This window comes from Miscanthus floridulus, chromosome 18 (genome assembly GCF_019320115.1).
Source record: "Miscanthus floridulus cultivar M001 chromosome 18, ASM1932011v1, whole genome shotgun sequence".
NCBI classification, from domain to species: Eukaryota; Viridiplantae; Streptophyta; class Magnoliopsida; order Poales; family Poaceae; genus Miscanthus; species Miscanthus floridulus.
The window spans coordinates 11281739-11296958 of NC_089597.1; the positions used below are offsets into that span (position 1 = coordinate 11281739).

A 15220-nucleotide genomic window follows, 5' to 3' on the forward strand; every position below is an offset into this window, starting at 1 on the left:
CCTTTGCCGAGTGTCCTTCTTTGCCGAGTGTCCGGCACTCGACAAAGAACTCTTTGCCGAGTGTAGTTCTTTGTCGAGTGCCCAATTTTTTGACACTCGGCAGAGTCTCTGTTTCCAGTAGTGCCTAGAGCCGTCCACGGGGGAGAAAACTATGGATATAACCTTGTAACTCTTTAAAAATAGAATGATGGATTAGAGACGGTGGAAACGATTGTTTTCGAAAGAAAGAAAGTCGCAGTGCTGGTCAAAACGTTGACTTGTTTTGTTACTTAGCAATCGTTCGCTGGTTAGCAGGGTGATTCTAATATTGCATGTTGACCTGTTGAGTAACTCTGTACTTTAATCTGAGTAACGTATACATTCACTATGTATTTCAGGATTTAAAATTACAAAGCTGTTAAACTTTTGGGCTACACAACAATGCCATGGCAACGATGAATATGCCAAACCAAGCACACAAAGGTAATAAAGGAAGGAGTTCATCTCTTACTCTCACTCTCGCGTGGTTAGAAAAGAAGCTTACGAGCACACACTAACACACCAACTGATCAACTCCCTTTCCCCAAACACACCAAGCTAAACGCAGGCAACCGCCGGGGCTGGGCGCGGGGGCGGCGGCCTACGGGCTATGCCAGTGTGGGTGGTGAGCGCCCAAAGCACAGTGATGAACTCGCCGCCCTGCGCCAGCGCCTCCTTATGTGCCATGACGTGCACCTCTCTGCTCGTCGGCGCCGCGTACGTCACGACCTCCGTCCATACCTCGGCCAGGAGCTCCGGGTGGAACGCCACCAGGTAGGCGCAGTACCTGGACAGCGCCGTGGCCACCTCGCGGTTGGTCTGCCTCGGCAGCGGGCGCTTCGCCTCCAAGAGCGCGGTGGCGATGTGCCAAGTGAGGATGACCTCGGCGATGCCGGCGGCGCTCTCGCATGCCCACGAGAGCTCCGCATCCGACTGCACCACGGACCTGCCGTTGCTCAGAGGGGCGGAACCGGCGGCGGCGCTCGCCAGGCGGCTCACGATGGCTTTCTTGGCTTCGACGGGCACGGCCTTGGTCGGCAGCGCCAACGAGAGACGGCAGAATGGGAACCACAGCAGCGACAGCTGCTTGAAGGAGACGCTGCGCTGACTGAGCATGTTGCGCACCCACAGGATGCGGCGGATGATCCCGCCCAGGAGCGGGGTCTCGCGCCACCGCGGGGTAGAGGCGTAGCTGCAGAGGAGCGACGCCATGAACCAGTTGGAGAGAAGGAACACGACGAATTCCCAGACCTCCTCGTAGGCGAAGGAGAGGAGGAGCAAGATGGTGATGGACGTGTCCACGGTGGAGAAGAGGTTCTGTGGCGAACTCCGGACTTGGGCCAGGATGCATCCGGTCATCTTCGTCTTCGAAGATAAGGCCTCTGAAGATTAGGTTGTGGCAGCTGCGGGTCTCCGCGCCGGTGATGGGGAAGTCCTCCAGCCTCCGGCGCAGCAGCTTGAAGAGCGCCATGGACAGGCACAGCCGCACAGCCTCTTTAGCCTGGGGTCCCTCTCCCTCCCGAGCAGCTCGTCGCTCTCGGCGAGCTTCCAGATTTTGCCCACCGTGACGACCGTGGAGTCGTCTCTTGCGACGGCCTCCTTCAACGCCTCATGCTCGAGGTCGTAGCCGTCAGGGCCGGCCTTCTTCTCCAAGTCCTCTTCGCCCGCCACGACATAGTTGCACCGCTTCAGGAGCTCCGATCCACCGCCGTCGTCTTGCTGTTCCTGTTCCTCTTCCTCCTCCTTGAGTATCTGAGCCATGTAGGAGGCGACAAGCGTGGGGTTCTTGCCGTAGGCGAATGAGCGCTTGGCCAGCTCCACGGTGACGAACCTCTGCACCAGCTTGGCCGCCGTGAGCACCCAGAAGATGCCGTACAGCGCCTTCTTGCCGGCGCTCCTGAGGTTGTGGAAGACGAGGTAGCCGAGCCAGGCGATCCGGGCGGCGCGCTCGATGGTGCCCGAGTACTCCTGGGTGCCGCCCACCAGGATCGCCTCCACCTTCTTGCGGAGGAGCTCCACCAGCAGCATCCACATGAGGATGACCCGAGCTCGAAGCGAGAGCTCCTCGGTCATCTGGCCGGCGGCGCCTTGGTTCTTGGCCTCGGAGAAGAGGTAGGACATGACGGGGAGGAAGAGGGAGAGGGAGGTGGAGAGGAAGAGCCGCACGCTGGGGTTGAGGATGGCGCTGATGTCGGAGAGGCGGCTGAAGAGGTTGAGGTTGAAGAAGAGCGTCGCGACGGCGAACATGACCACGGACGTGGCCACCATGGTCGCCTCGTTCCTCTGGTCGGCGTACGAGGACGTCAGGTTGTACACGAACGACTGAAGCGTAGCATTGCAGTTTTCGCTGCTCGCGTTGTGACTCATCTTAATTTAGCTGTTAGTATTACTAGGACTAGGATGCGTGTAATGCGAGAAGTAGCTAGCACTACCGGAAACCGGCACTTTGCCAGAGTGCCGGAGGCTTTGCCAAGTGTATTTTATCGGGCACTCAGCAAAGACGGTCTTTGCCGAGTGCCAAATAAAATACACTCGGTAAAAAAAAAACACTCGACAAAATTCGTCTTTGCCGAGTGCCTTTTTTCTGGCACTCGGCAAAGATGTATTTTGCCGAGTGTTTTTTTTTCGGCACACGGCAAAATGCGTCTTTGCCGAGTGCCTTTTTTCTGGCAGTCGGCAAAGATGGAGTTTGCCGAGTGCCTTTGTTGTGGCAATCGGCAAAGAGGCATTTTGCCGTGTGCACTTTTTTGGCCCTCGGCAAATCAGTTCTTCGAATCAATTTTTGAGGCCCTAAATGAATTCAAATGAAAAACTTTTCAACTACAAAGTTGTATAACTTCTCAAGATCTACAAAGTTTATTTTGGTCATTTCTTCATTTGACAAAGCGACAATAACGTTGTTCATAAAATCTACATCTCTCATATCTCTCGTATTTGTTTCATGAAAGTATAAGAGATATATATAAGATTTGTGAACAATGTTAGTACCACTACGTCGGATGAACAAATAAACAAAATAAACTTTGTAGATCTTGAGAAGTTATGAAATTTTGTAGTTGGCAACATTTTGATTTGAAATCATCTTGTCATGCAAAAACGACGTTTGAATTTGAAAATTTTAAATTTTGAATTTTTCAAAAGACCTCGGATGGAAAAACTTCCTAAATGAAAATTATAGATCTCCAAAAGTTATGAAACTATGTAGTTGACAACTTTTTGATTTGAAATCATCTTATCATGAAAACTACGTTTGAATCTCTCAAATTTGAAATTCGAATTTTTCAAACGACCTCGGATGAAAAAACTTACTAAATGAAAATTTTAGATCTCGAAAAGTTATGAAACTTTGTAGTTGACCACTTTTTGATTTGAATTCATTTAGGGCCTCAAACAAGCAATTTACTCTCAGTTTGCCGAGTGTCTTTTTTCTGGCACTCGGCAAAGATTAAGTTTGCCGAGTGCCTTTGTTTTGGCACTCGGCAAAGAGGCATTTTGCCGTGTGTATTTTTTTTGTCCTCGGCAAATCAGTTTTTCGAATTAATTTTTGAGGCCCTAAATGAATTCAAATGAAAAACTTTTCAACTACAAAGTTGTATAACTTCTCAAGATCTACAAAGTTTATTTTGGTCATTTCTTCATTTGACAAAGCGACAATAACGTTGTTCATAAAATCTACATCTCTCATATCTCTCATATTAGTTTCATCAAAGTAGAAGAGATATATAAGATTTGTGAACAATGTTACTATCACTATGTCGGATGAACAAATGACCAAAATAAACTTTGTAGATCTTGAGAAGTTATGAAATTTTGTAGTTGGCAACATTTTGATTTGAAATCATTTTGTCATGCAAAAACAGCGTTTGAATTTGAAAATTTTAAAATTTGAATTTTTCAAAAGACCTCGGATGGAAAAACTTCCTAAATAAAAATTGTAGATCTCCAAAATTTATGAAACTATGTAGTTGACAACTTTTTATTTTAAATCATCTTATCATGCAAAACTACGTTTGAATCTCTCAAATTTGAAATTCGAATTTTTCAAACGACCTCGGATGGAAAAACTTCCTAAATGAAAATTGTAGATCTCGAAAAGTTATGAAACTTTGTAGTTGACCACTTTTTGATTTGAATTCGTTTAGGGCCTTAAACAAGCAATTTACTCTTGGTTTAGTATAATATTTGAGGATAGATAACGGAATCTAGACACAAGTGAAAGTGATAGTGTAGTGCAGTGGTAGAGCAGCAGAGACGCTAGGGAGAGGTTGTGAGTTCGAATCCCGCCGGCCGCGTTAGCCGCGGATTTTGCGCAAAAAATCTAGCGACTTCGATGGAGGCGGGTGCGCGCTGGCCGGTGGTGGCCTCCTTTTTTCGGGTTTTTTTTGCTATTATTTTTGGGTTTTTCGCATTTTTATTTTGCCGAGTGTAAATCTTTGCCGAGTGTTTTTTTTTTGGCACTCGGCGAAGTCTTTGCCGAGTGCCCGACAAAAAAACACTCGGCAAAGTCTGTTTGCCGACTAAAATTCGCCGAGTGTCGTTTGCCGAGTGTCGACACTCGACAAACCCTTTGCCGAGGGTTTTTTAGGCTTTGCCGAGTGCCCCTGACACTCAGCAAACCTCCTGATTCCCGTAGTGTAGTACGTGCTCCTGTGTTGTTGCATTGGCGAATTGAGTTGACACACAGCTAGCATAGTAGCATTGCGTGTATGTCAACTATATATATGATCATAAATTATGCTAGTACATCGCGATGAACACGAGATGCATGGCGTGAATGCAAATCTAACGACCCATATGTGTTCTGTTTTAGTATCTAATTCTCATCATGACTGATTTGATCACCTCTGTTTCATCGCAAAACGTGCATCTTTGCCCTTTAATCCTTTTTTCGACATTGGTTTTTAACCTTTTCCTTTTAGCAAAGGGATCCAATGCTCCCCAATGCCAGAATTTCCTTTTGATTTATCAGCACGTTAATATTGTGGGACCCTGGCTTTTTTTTTTTTGGATCTTTAATTTAGTCCTTTCTATCACAAGGGACATTCGCAACATTGTCCACTGATTACTCATCAACGTATATGCAGAATGAGAATTTGAAAATCTTGTGCAGATTTATTTTCAAAAACAGAATTCCTCCCATAATCATACATTTATTTATAAATTTCTTCTTTCCTAATTGAAGAGTACTTTTGAGCCTCTACGTTATTATTAATCCTAATGAGGTGCTCTAGAGAAGAGAAAAATAAATTAGATATCCTCTCAAAGAAAATGAGCAAAACACATCTAGAGCATCTCCAAAAGAGTAAAGCTTCTCAATCTAGGATTTTTAGCAAGAATGAAAAAAAAACATCTCAGACCCAATCCCACCTCCCAATCTTTCCGCGCTTGAAAAAATAGACCGATCTCGCCCATATATCCGCGCGTCTACGCGTGTATCCATCGGCTTAAAGGTGGAAGGACGTGAGAAAGAATAAAGAGTAAGAAAGGGTTCCTGATGCAAATGTAAAAGATAGAAATAATATATAAAAATAGTTAGGATAATTTAGAAATAGTATAAGAATTTTGATGTAAAATTGTCTTCTATATTTTAGGAGTGAATTATTGGAACTGTTGGAGATGGTCTTATTTATTCTATTCAATAATTTTTAGCGAGTCGGAAAACTTTATGGTTTGGAAAGAAATTGTTGGAAACTATGCTCCCGTCAATTTTGTTGGCTAAATCTTTGTTGCTAATAATAGTCATTACATCTAATGAGAAAAATTATGTGCCATTGGCCTACTCAGTGGCCTGTCATCCAATGAAATACGATCTGTTGCTAAGGTTTCTTCTAATCATGTCCCTCTGGCCAAAAAAAAGTTCAATTGTAAATTTGCTCTATGTCAAGCTAATTTAAGTTGGACTAGATTTATAAAAAATGATATCAACAATTATTCCTCCAAATGTGTGTACTATAAACATATATTCCATGATGGATAACACTTCTTACTTGATATCGTAAATATTAATATTTAAAAATCATTCAAGAGGAAGAATTGGCTTAGGTATGTGATCTGCATTGTTGAAAGTATCATTGATTTGGGGACAGTCCCTTGCCACTATTGTTTGTAGGTATATGGTCTGAGATGATATAGTAACAGTGAGGCCATTTGAACTAAGATTACACATTTTGGTGAGTGTTAGAATCTGATATCCCTAGTTATGCATCATAGATCTCAAACCTTCGAAAGAATATTGCAAGTATAACACAATCTTACACCGTATAAAGAACAACGTGGATGTCTTGTAGAAACCCCTAAATAACAATGTTGAAAATTACACGTCAAAAGATTATAATTTAAGCAAATCCAACCACAAATTCTATAAGGACAAGCCCAAAAGTGTACAAGTGATTTTTGCTCTCTCGCTACACTACTTTCCTCTAGGACCCTATTATTGTCCTATATATATAGTCCCCTGCAATAGAGTTGTATCTTGAGCGCTTCTAATTGCTCCTTACAAACCTTGGTTAGACCTTTGTGTTGGCTTGGTCGATGTTTATATCCTCCATCCTTCGTTTATATAGTCCCCTCCAAGACTTTCATAAATGCAAGTATGAGCGCTATTTCTATTAGGATTCTAAACTCAAGTTAGAGCACGTGCGACTGTCAATATCTTTATTTCTATTATAGGCATCTGATCAATAGAAAAGGGGCATGCCATTGGAGGTGTAAATGGTGACCCCTTAAGTCTTCATGTACTTTTATGTCCAATCCCTGAAAACTATTTTGGAGTTAGGAGCTGGTTGCGATACCAAGATACAACCAACTCATCATGCATTGTAATACGGCGATTGTAACCATCTGCGATAAAAAAATGTTTTGCTCCGTTTGCATCATACTAATATAATATATATGCAAGGCATGATCTCATCCATCGTCGAGAAGAAGATGATAGATGAAGAAAAGAAGAAAATAGAGAGACAGTACATCAGTACACACTACTGGAAATGAGATCTTTGCCGAGTGCAAACTGATTTGCCAAGTATCAAAAATCGGGCACTCGGCAAAGACCTTCTTTGCTGCACTCGGCAAAAAAAGGCTCTCGACAAAAGCGCGGCACTCGGCATAGGCTGCCCCGCGTAACGGTGTTCGGCCACGTCCTTCTTTGCCGAGTGCCTGCTGTTAGGCACTCGGCAAAGAAGTTTTTTTGTAAAAAAAATTATTTGCCGAGTGTCCCAGATCTGGCACTTGGCAAAGATTTTTTTTTGAAAAATACTTTGCCGAGTGCCCCTGACACGGCGCTCGGCAAAGATTTTTTTTTTCAAAATGTCTTTGCCGAGTGCCCCTGTGAAGGCACTCGGCAAAGAGGAAATTTTTTTAAAAAAATTCAAAACCCCTCTTTGCCGAGTGCCTTATTCTTGGCACTCGGCAAAGACCCTCTTTGAAGAGTGCCATGCCCCGGTACTCGGCAAAGTTTTTTTTGTTTTTGACATCCAAATTTTTTGTGCAGCCCTTTTAAAATAACTAAATATATCAAAAAGTCACAAAAAAATCCTCAAATTCTAACTAGGAGTTTCTGGTACTTTAAAAGAGCTGCACAAAAAATTTAGAGGCCAAAAACAAAAACAAACTTTGCCGAGTGCCGGGGTATGACACTCGGCAAAGGGGGTCTTTGTCGAGTGCCAAGAATAAGGCACTCGGCAAAGAGGTTTTGAATTGTTTTAAAAAAAATTCTCTTTGCCGGCAAAGATATTTTGAAAAAAAAATCTTTGCCGAGCGCGTGTCAGGGGAACTCGGCAAAGTATTTTCCAAAAAAAAATCTTTGCCGAGTGCAAGATCTGGGACACTCGGCAAAGATTTTTTTTTAAAAAAAAAACTTCTTTGCCGAGTGCTAGGCCAGGTGACACTCGGCAAAGAGGTGGTTAAAAAAATAAAAAAAAACCCTTTGCCGAGTGCTAGATCGGGGACACTCGGCAAAGGGAGATTTAACCCCTCCCGGCTGGGCCGGCCATGCACCCCGCACACACGACGCACGCACACGCCACCGCCCGCTCGCCCGTGCCGCCCGCGCGCCGGTGCTGCCCGCGCGCCCGCGACCCTTGGAGCTCTGCTTCGCCACGCGCGCCGGGACGTGCCAGAGGGCGCCGACAAGCATGCCGAAGAAGCGGCGCGCCGGGGCCAGCAGCAGCACCGTGCGGTGCGTGGCGACCGCGCCGGCGCCGGCGCCCATGGGGGAAAAGACGGAGTACCGTGACGGCCCGCTGGAGCGCGCGTTCATGGGGCTGTTCGCCCGGAAGATGGAGAAGTACGCGACCAAGAAGAAGCAGCCGCAGCCGCAGTCACCTGAGCCGGAGAAGAAGGCGGTGTGGGATTGGGACTACGAGAGCTTCGTGGACGTGTCGCGGCGCGTGATGGTGGGGCGCACCCGAGCGCAGCAGCAGGAGGCGGTGCGCGAGGTGCTGCTGTCCATGCTCCCGCCCGGCGCGCCCGAGCAGTTCCGGAAGCTGCTCCCGCCCACGCGCTGGGCGTGCGAGTTCAACGCCGCGCTCACCGTCCCTTCCTTCCGCTGGCTCGTTGGTCCCTCCGAGGTCATCGAGGTGGAGATCGACGGCGTCAGGCAGCGCAGCGGGGTGCTCATCAAGAAATGCAGGTACCTGGAGAACAGCGGCTGCGTCGGGATGTGCGTTAACATGTGCAAGATCCCCACCCAGGACTTCTTCACCGACGAGTTTGGACTCCCCCTAACCATGAATCCAAGTGAGTAATCTAAAAAGAAGCTCATCCCTTGCCATTTGTTTGTATTTAATTCAGTTCTGAATGCCAGAAATGCAGAAACAGTGACCACTGAATATGGTCATGATGTTCAGCGAACCAATTGGCCTTTTTCTCTCTTTCAGAAACATCAGTCTAGCTATCCGATTATTATATCATATCATGAACTGATGAACATTGATCCATCTGCGTGCAGATTTTGAAGACATGAGCTGCGAGATGATATACGGCCAGGGCCAGGTGCCACCACCCTTGGAAGAGGATCCAGTGTCAAAGCAACCTTGCTACCCTAACCTCTGTGAGTGCTCCCAAATTCCACAACCACAAACTGAAGCTCTGCACTTGCAAAACGGTTTGGTTACACATGCTGCTCGTTTCTGTTTCTTCATTCAGGTTCCATGTCGACGCCGTCTGCCCCGCCCCCCGCGCCACGCCGCCGGAGGAGGAGAAAGAGAGGAGGAGGAGAAGAGGAAGAGGCCAAGAGCTTGGCAGCGCTCTCGCCGACGCCCCGGCCTGCGGCGAAGGCGGCACCAGGTAAATCTAGTACATTCTCCATTAGAAAACAAGGATAAATTTGCTAGAGATTTCAACCTGATTGGAATGAAATAACTGTTGTTATAAGCTAGCTAGTTTAGTATGTAATCAATGGATTCAAATTTAAAATACTGGAAAATTGTAGTTGAGGATTATAGAATTGTGTCTATGCACCTTGCACAGGAATTAATTGATCAAGAAAGAAAATATATGCATATGACATTTTAGAGCAAGGTTCAACCGAGTGTTTTTACACTCGGTAAAGAGCCCTTTGCACTCGGCAAAGGCTTTGCCGAGTGTAGCACTCGGCAAAGTCCGCTCGGCAAAATTTTTCTTGGCAAAGGGTCTTTGCCGAGTGCTTTTTATTCGGGCACTCGGCAAAATAAAAAAAAATTTGCCGAGTGCTTGGGGCGGCACTCGGCAAAATATTTTCGGTCGTTGCGGCGCCGGCCGTTAACGATTATTTTGCCGAGTGCCCGACCCAGCACTCGGCAAAAAAATATTTTTTTTAAAAAATTACTTTGCCGAGTGCCCTAGCCCAGGCACTCGGCAAAGTTTTTTTTTATTTTTTTTTAAAAAAAGTACTTTGCCGAGTGCCCTTGCCCAGGCACTCGGCAAAGTTTTTTTTATTTTTTTTAAAAAATTACTTTGCCGAGTGCCCCTGCCCAGACACTCGGCAAAGTTTTTTTTTATTTTTTTAAATAATTTCTTTGCTGAGTGCCCCTGTTTAGGCACTCGGCAAAGAATTTCTGAATTTTTTTAAAAAAATACTTTGCCGAGTGTCGCGGCAAGGCACTCGGCAAAGACCCCGAGAATTGTAATTTTTTTTTACATTCCATTGTAACAGACAATATATATATATATATATATATATATATATATATATATATACATCAATCATCACATCTATATCACTAACATGCATTATATATCACAAGCACACGCATATTTAATAAATCCATCGAAAATCCATCACAAATGCACCAAAGTTCAACATCACAAGTTTATTATTACAAGTTCAACATCACAAAGTTCAACATCCCTACTACGGCGACGGAAACTGCAGGTGTGGCCCCCCAGACTGCGGTGAAGGACCGAACTGGAGCGAAGGGTTGACGCGATCAGCCGCCGGTGACACGGTAGCGGAATTGTTTGAACCCACCGACGGAGGCTACACAAAAGAGAAGAGATTGAATGTGTTAGACTCAAAATTGAAAATTTCGGCAGCACCTCCCCTGCACGGGGAGGTTTCCAACCTACAAGAAACAACGGCACGAAGGCCGACAATCACAACGGCACGAAGGCCGACAATCCCAACGACACGAAGGCCGAAAATCACAATGGCACGAAGGCCGACAATCCCAACGGCACGAACGCATTAAACTTTCATACTCATAGGAGTGAAGTGTCGAACCGGAGCTGGAGCTGGCAACTGCACTTGGACACCCGATGCTTGCCCGATGGTTTGCATGATCTGATACATGTCCGCCATCTGCTTCTTCGTGGCCTCCAGCTCTGCGGTCAGGTGCGCTTGCGTCTCCCTTGTCTCTGCCAGCTCGGCCTGCAGTGTTTCAATCACATATTTCAGTATTGCAAATCTGATCAATGTGTGTAACGTTCAAAGTACGATCAGTGAAACCGGAATTACCTGAAGTTCATTGACCCGCGACAGTGTTGGAGTAGGCCGTGCACGTATGGGAAGGCTTCTGGCCGTGCTTCGTGCCCTCACGTCGGAGAGAGAGGGTGCAGAGCTCGAGGAGCCGGCGCCGTCTGCAATCCACAACCGCCCGTGCTTCCTGCCTTGCCCTAGCCTCACGATCACCTCTGTCTCAAGGGGCTCAGTGCTCAGATTGTGATCTGAGCCACGGAGCGCCCTAACCGCCTCCGCATAGTCTCTGACCTTAGCGTGGACGCTCGGGTCAGAGTAAGCCTGGGCAGTGGCATCCGGGTTGAAGACGACACCAGATTTCACTAGGCCCATGTGGGACACAGCCCATGCCCCAAACTCCGACACCGGCACGTCCGGGTGTGCCACCTCCTGCAAGAAAGACGGCAAGATGATTAGAAATCAGGCAAAATTGAGCATTAGAATAGATAAATGACATCTCATACAAGTGCCCGCTTGAATGCGGGGTGGGTGCGGCTGCCTTGGTGGTGAGTTGGACAGGTCCTCAGTGCCCGCTTCCGCTTGCCTTGCTCGTGCTTTGCGATGTACGCCGGGTCAAGGTACCTATCCACGATCCTCGACCATGCCGATCTATGCGACATGCACCACGAGGCCGGCACCTACACATCATCAAGTGTTTGACATATAAGAAGATCAATTCTGGACCTACTAAATCTCAAAACGAATCAATATTATTCACCTACCTGAAGGTATTGCTCCTTGGTCAGCGCCACATTTCTTGCGCCGGTTTTGTTGAGGGGCTCTTTATTGATGGACCTGTAGTAGTCGACGTGGGCCTAGAGTCACGCCTTGTGAATCATGTCGCCGACGTACTTCTTACAGGCTCTGTGTGCTGTCTAATCCGCCAGGGTCTCTCGACCTTCTTCGGCCTTGAAGTACCTCTGCATACACACACGATGTATCAGTTCATTATTTCAATAAAAGACTTAACCAATGGAGGAGATGTATTGAGCTATGTTGTGAGACACTTACCCAAAAGTCCGCCAAAACCCGCTCATGCTTGTTGTCCTGCTCGTCATCCGAGCCAAGCTTGTACCTGTCCCACGACCAGGACGGCTCCCACCACCCCTCTTTCAAGTCCACAAGGCCGGGGAAGTGTTTCCTGCACAGACATCCCAGGACGGTAGTGGGGGTGCGTGGGGGGTCAAGAGCACCCGATAGAACTAGCCAGCCCCTGCATAAGTGATTAAGGAAAATTATCAGTTTCTCTTTTGATTTTCAACGTATCATATGAAGTACTAGTGATAACATCTATAGTTATTTACCTTCTTCCCACAGGACAAACCAGTGGGCGTCGGTCAGGAAGCGGAACCAGAGGAAGGCTTGTGGGACCTCGCAGGTAGGGAGCCGACTGAGCAGAACTGTCCTCCGTCTGCTGAGTCCCCTCGTCCCCCGACGGAGTGTCTGTGGTCGTGCCCGTGGCCACCACGTGGTCCTCCAGGGTAGGAGACGGGTCCTCCCGCTGGTCGAGAGCCGAGGGAGGAGGCGGGTCCCTCCTAGGGCGACCTCGACCCCTCCCCCTCCCCCTCCCCCTCCCCCTCCCCATGCTAGGGCGACTCGAGCCTGCTCTCGCCGCTGGGGGCGAAGACATCCCCTCGCCTCCATCAGGAGGGCATAGCCTCTAGTACACCGAGAGCACCTGCCTCGGTGAACGGTTGCCCACCATCTTTGTTCTATCACCTACAATGTACAAAGAATGAACAACAAGCGTTAGTACATACATGTCAAATAGTTCAAAATGAATAAACATAACAAAATTTAATAAAAAACATAGTATTACATGGTTTAGGAATAATCTTCATGATTGGGGTCATAGGTCTCATCATCACTGTCAAAATTGTCCAAATGGGCAACACTATCTGAAGGTTCTATGTCTTCTTCATTGTCTTTGCCTAAATGGAATCGCTCAAGCATTTTAATGTCCTTCGGATTTAGCACTACATCTCTAGGGTCCTCGTCATCAACCGTTTCATTGTCTACTTCCATGGCGGTCGTCACACCAGGTAAGACTATCTCAAAGCTCCCTTGTAGCCCATCTGCTTGATAGAACTCTCCATCATATGTGTTTGTGTTGAAGGTGTAATCTTCATCGTTTGGAACAGGTAGTTTACCGTGTGAAGATACCTGGTGCACAATAGACCAACCCTTAAGATGGTCTTTGTCTTGGCACGCGTATGGCGTATGATACACCTGCACGGCCTGTTGAGGCACAATATAGACATCTTTTCCTTTATAGACGGAATCATGCCTAATCTCGACTAGCCCAAGATGAGGGGTCCATCTCGTTCGTCCAGGATCAAACCAGTGGCACTTGAATATGATAGGAGTAAGAGGTACCCGGCCCTCATATTCAAGTTCATAGATCTCCTCAATTATTCCGTAGTATTCGACGCCATTAGTGCCCGGCGTAAAAACTTGGCTGTTGGTGGTTTTCCAACCGGGCCGAGTCTGCTCGTGTCTTGATGTGTGGAAGCGATATCCGTTCACGTCATAACCGGTATATGACTTCACCCTTAACTTGAAGCCGTTTGCAACCTGTCTCAACTCGTCACTCATGGACGCATTGGTTTGCGCCTGCAAGCTCAAGCATGATACATCATTATACTATTGGAACGTACGAGCTACTAAGGAATATCGATGAGCGTACGACCTTTTGTTTGAACCAAGAAATGAAATCAGGCCTCCCAGCTCCCGCACCCTCTGAAAGAAGGGTATCATGTTCGTGCGGGGTAGGATCCCTTGATTGATGCCACTCTTGACGAACAAATTCCCTGTACCAAAGAGAATCAATGGGGTTCGATACAGAATAGTGACGTCGTATTGAAACAAGTTCGTTGAGAACTTACTTAATGAATGGCGCAACCTTGACAAGGTTGGTGAACACATATAGCGTGATTCTGTGCCACTCTTTTGGATCTAATCTCCTAGGGGTCGATCCACTTGCGCTGCCTAGTTGGCATTTTAAAAGGCTGAGGGTCGATTCAACTTCGCCAGCATTGTAACGAGGGGGTGGATTATGCTTGCTAGGAAGGTTCGGCTTGTAGTAGGATGTCGTGAAGTTTGCAACCTCCTCCCGAATGCTTGCCTCTGCAATGGAAGCCTCAATTCTGGCTTTATTTGTACATTTCTTACGAAGAGTCTTTAGACATCGCTCGATTGGATAGCACCAATGGGCCTGCACAGGTCCCCCTAATCGTGCCTTGGTCGGGAGGTGCACAATCAGATGCTGCATCGGCAAGAAGAAGCCGGGTGGAAAGATCTTCTCAAGCTCATAGACCAACTTAGGTGCCATAGTTTCTAATTCTGTAATGACTATCGAAGATAGCTCCTTGGCACAAAGTTGGCGAAAGAAGTAGCTCAACTTTGCCAGCACTAGCCAGACATGCTCAGGGACATAGCCTCGAACCATCGACAGAAGTATCCGCTCAATCCATATGTGGTAGTCATGACTCTTCATCCCATTGACTCGCAGAGTCTCTAAGTTCACTCCCCTGCTCAGATTCGCTGCATACCCATCAGGGTACATTAAATTCTTGATCCATCAAAGTACTTCCCTCCTTTGATCGATTTTCAAGACATAGGGGGCCCTAGGCCTTCTCCACTGCTTTCCTGTTGTAGGAGGCCGCATATCTAGGTTTGGCCTATCGTACAACGTCGCCGGGTCCACTCTAGCCTTAGGGTTGTCCTTAGACTTGTTAGTGTCCATGAGCGTTGCCCAAAGTGCCTCAGCGATATTCTTTTCAGTGTGCATGACATCAATGTTATGGGGCAGTAGGAGGTCATCGAAATAGGGGAGCCTCATCAAGCTGGACTTATGAGTCCATATATGTTGCTCACCATATCCCACGAAACCACCATCTTTGTTGGGCACGAGAGCATCTATCTGAGCATGAACCTCCGCCCCAGTCCTCAAGCGCGGTCTAGGGTCTGTCACTTTGACACCTTTCGTAAAGCTCTTGACGTCTTCTCTGAATGGATGGTCAAGAGGGAGAAATTGACGATGTTTGTCGAATGACGAATACTTGCCACCCTTCTTCAACCATATGAACCTCATAACTTCCTTATATATTGGGCATGGGAACTTCCCCTGAACACACCAGGTGCACATTAACCCGTACGCCAGGAAGTCATGTAGGGAGTAGTGGTACCAGACGTGCATTTTGAAGCTAGTCTTCGTAGCTCGGTCGTATGTCCACACCCCTTTGACCCAAGCAACGATCAACTCATCTA

At 46.9% G+C, this 15220-nt stretch overlaps 1 protein-coding gene and 1 pseudogene across 1 annotated transcript; one reads left to right on the top strand and one right to left on the bottom strand.

Annotated features, from left to right (window-relative positions):
- Window positions 1–576: 576 nt before the first annotated feature.
- Window positions 577–2385, bottom strand: LOC136523289 (uncharacterized; annotated as a pseudogene).
- A 5739-nt stretch (window positions 2386–8124) lies between these two features.
- LOC136523290 (beta-carotene isomerase D27, chloroplastic-like) lies at window positions 8125–11830 on the top strand. Its single transcript, XM_066517018.1, has 5 exons — window positions 8125–8754; window positions 8966–9067; window positions 9163–9187; window positions 11296–11329; window positions 11813–11830. The coding sequence occupies exons 1-5, from the start codon at window positions 8151–8153 to the stop codon at window positions 11828–11830; spliced, it is 783 nt and encodes a 260-aa protein (XP_066373115.1). The 5' UTR covers window positions 8125–8150.
- The last annotated feature ends 3390 nt before the right edge of the window (window positions 11831–15220 follow it).

What these genes read in the sequence shown, in the direction of transcription:
- LOC136523290 (XM_066517018.1), top strand. Translation starts at nt 8,151, where the DNA reads ATGCCGAAGAAGCGGCGCGCCGGGGCCAGCAGCAGCACCGTGCGGTGC. An exon ending in CCCCCTAACCATGAATCCAA is followed by an intron (nt 8,755 to 8,965) that starts GTGAGTAATCTA and finishes ATCTGCGTGCAG; the next exon opens with ATTTTGAAGACATGAGCTGC. An exon ending in ATGTCGACGCCGTCTGCCCC is followed by an intron (nt 9,188 to 11,295) that starts GCCCCCCGCGCC and finishes TGTGGGACACAG; the next exon opens with CCCATGCCCCAAACTCCGAC.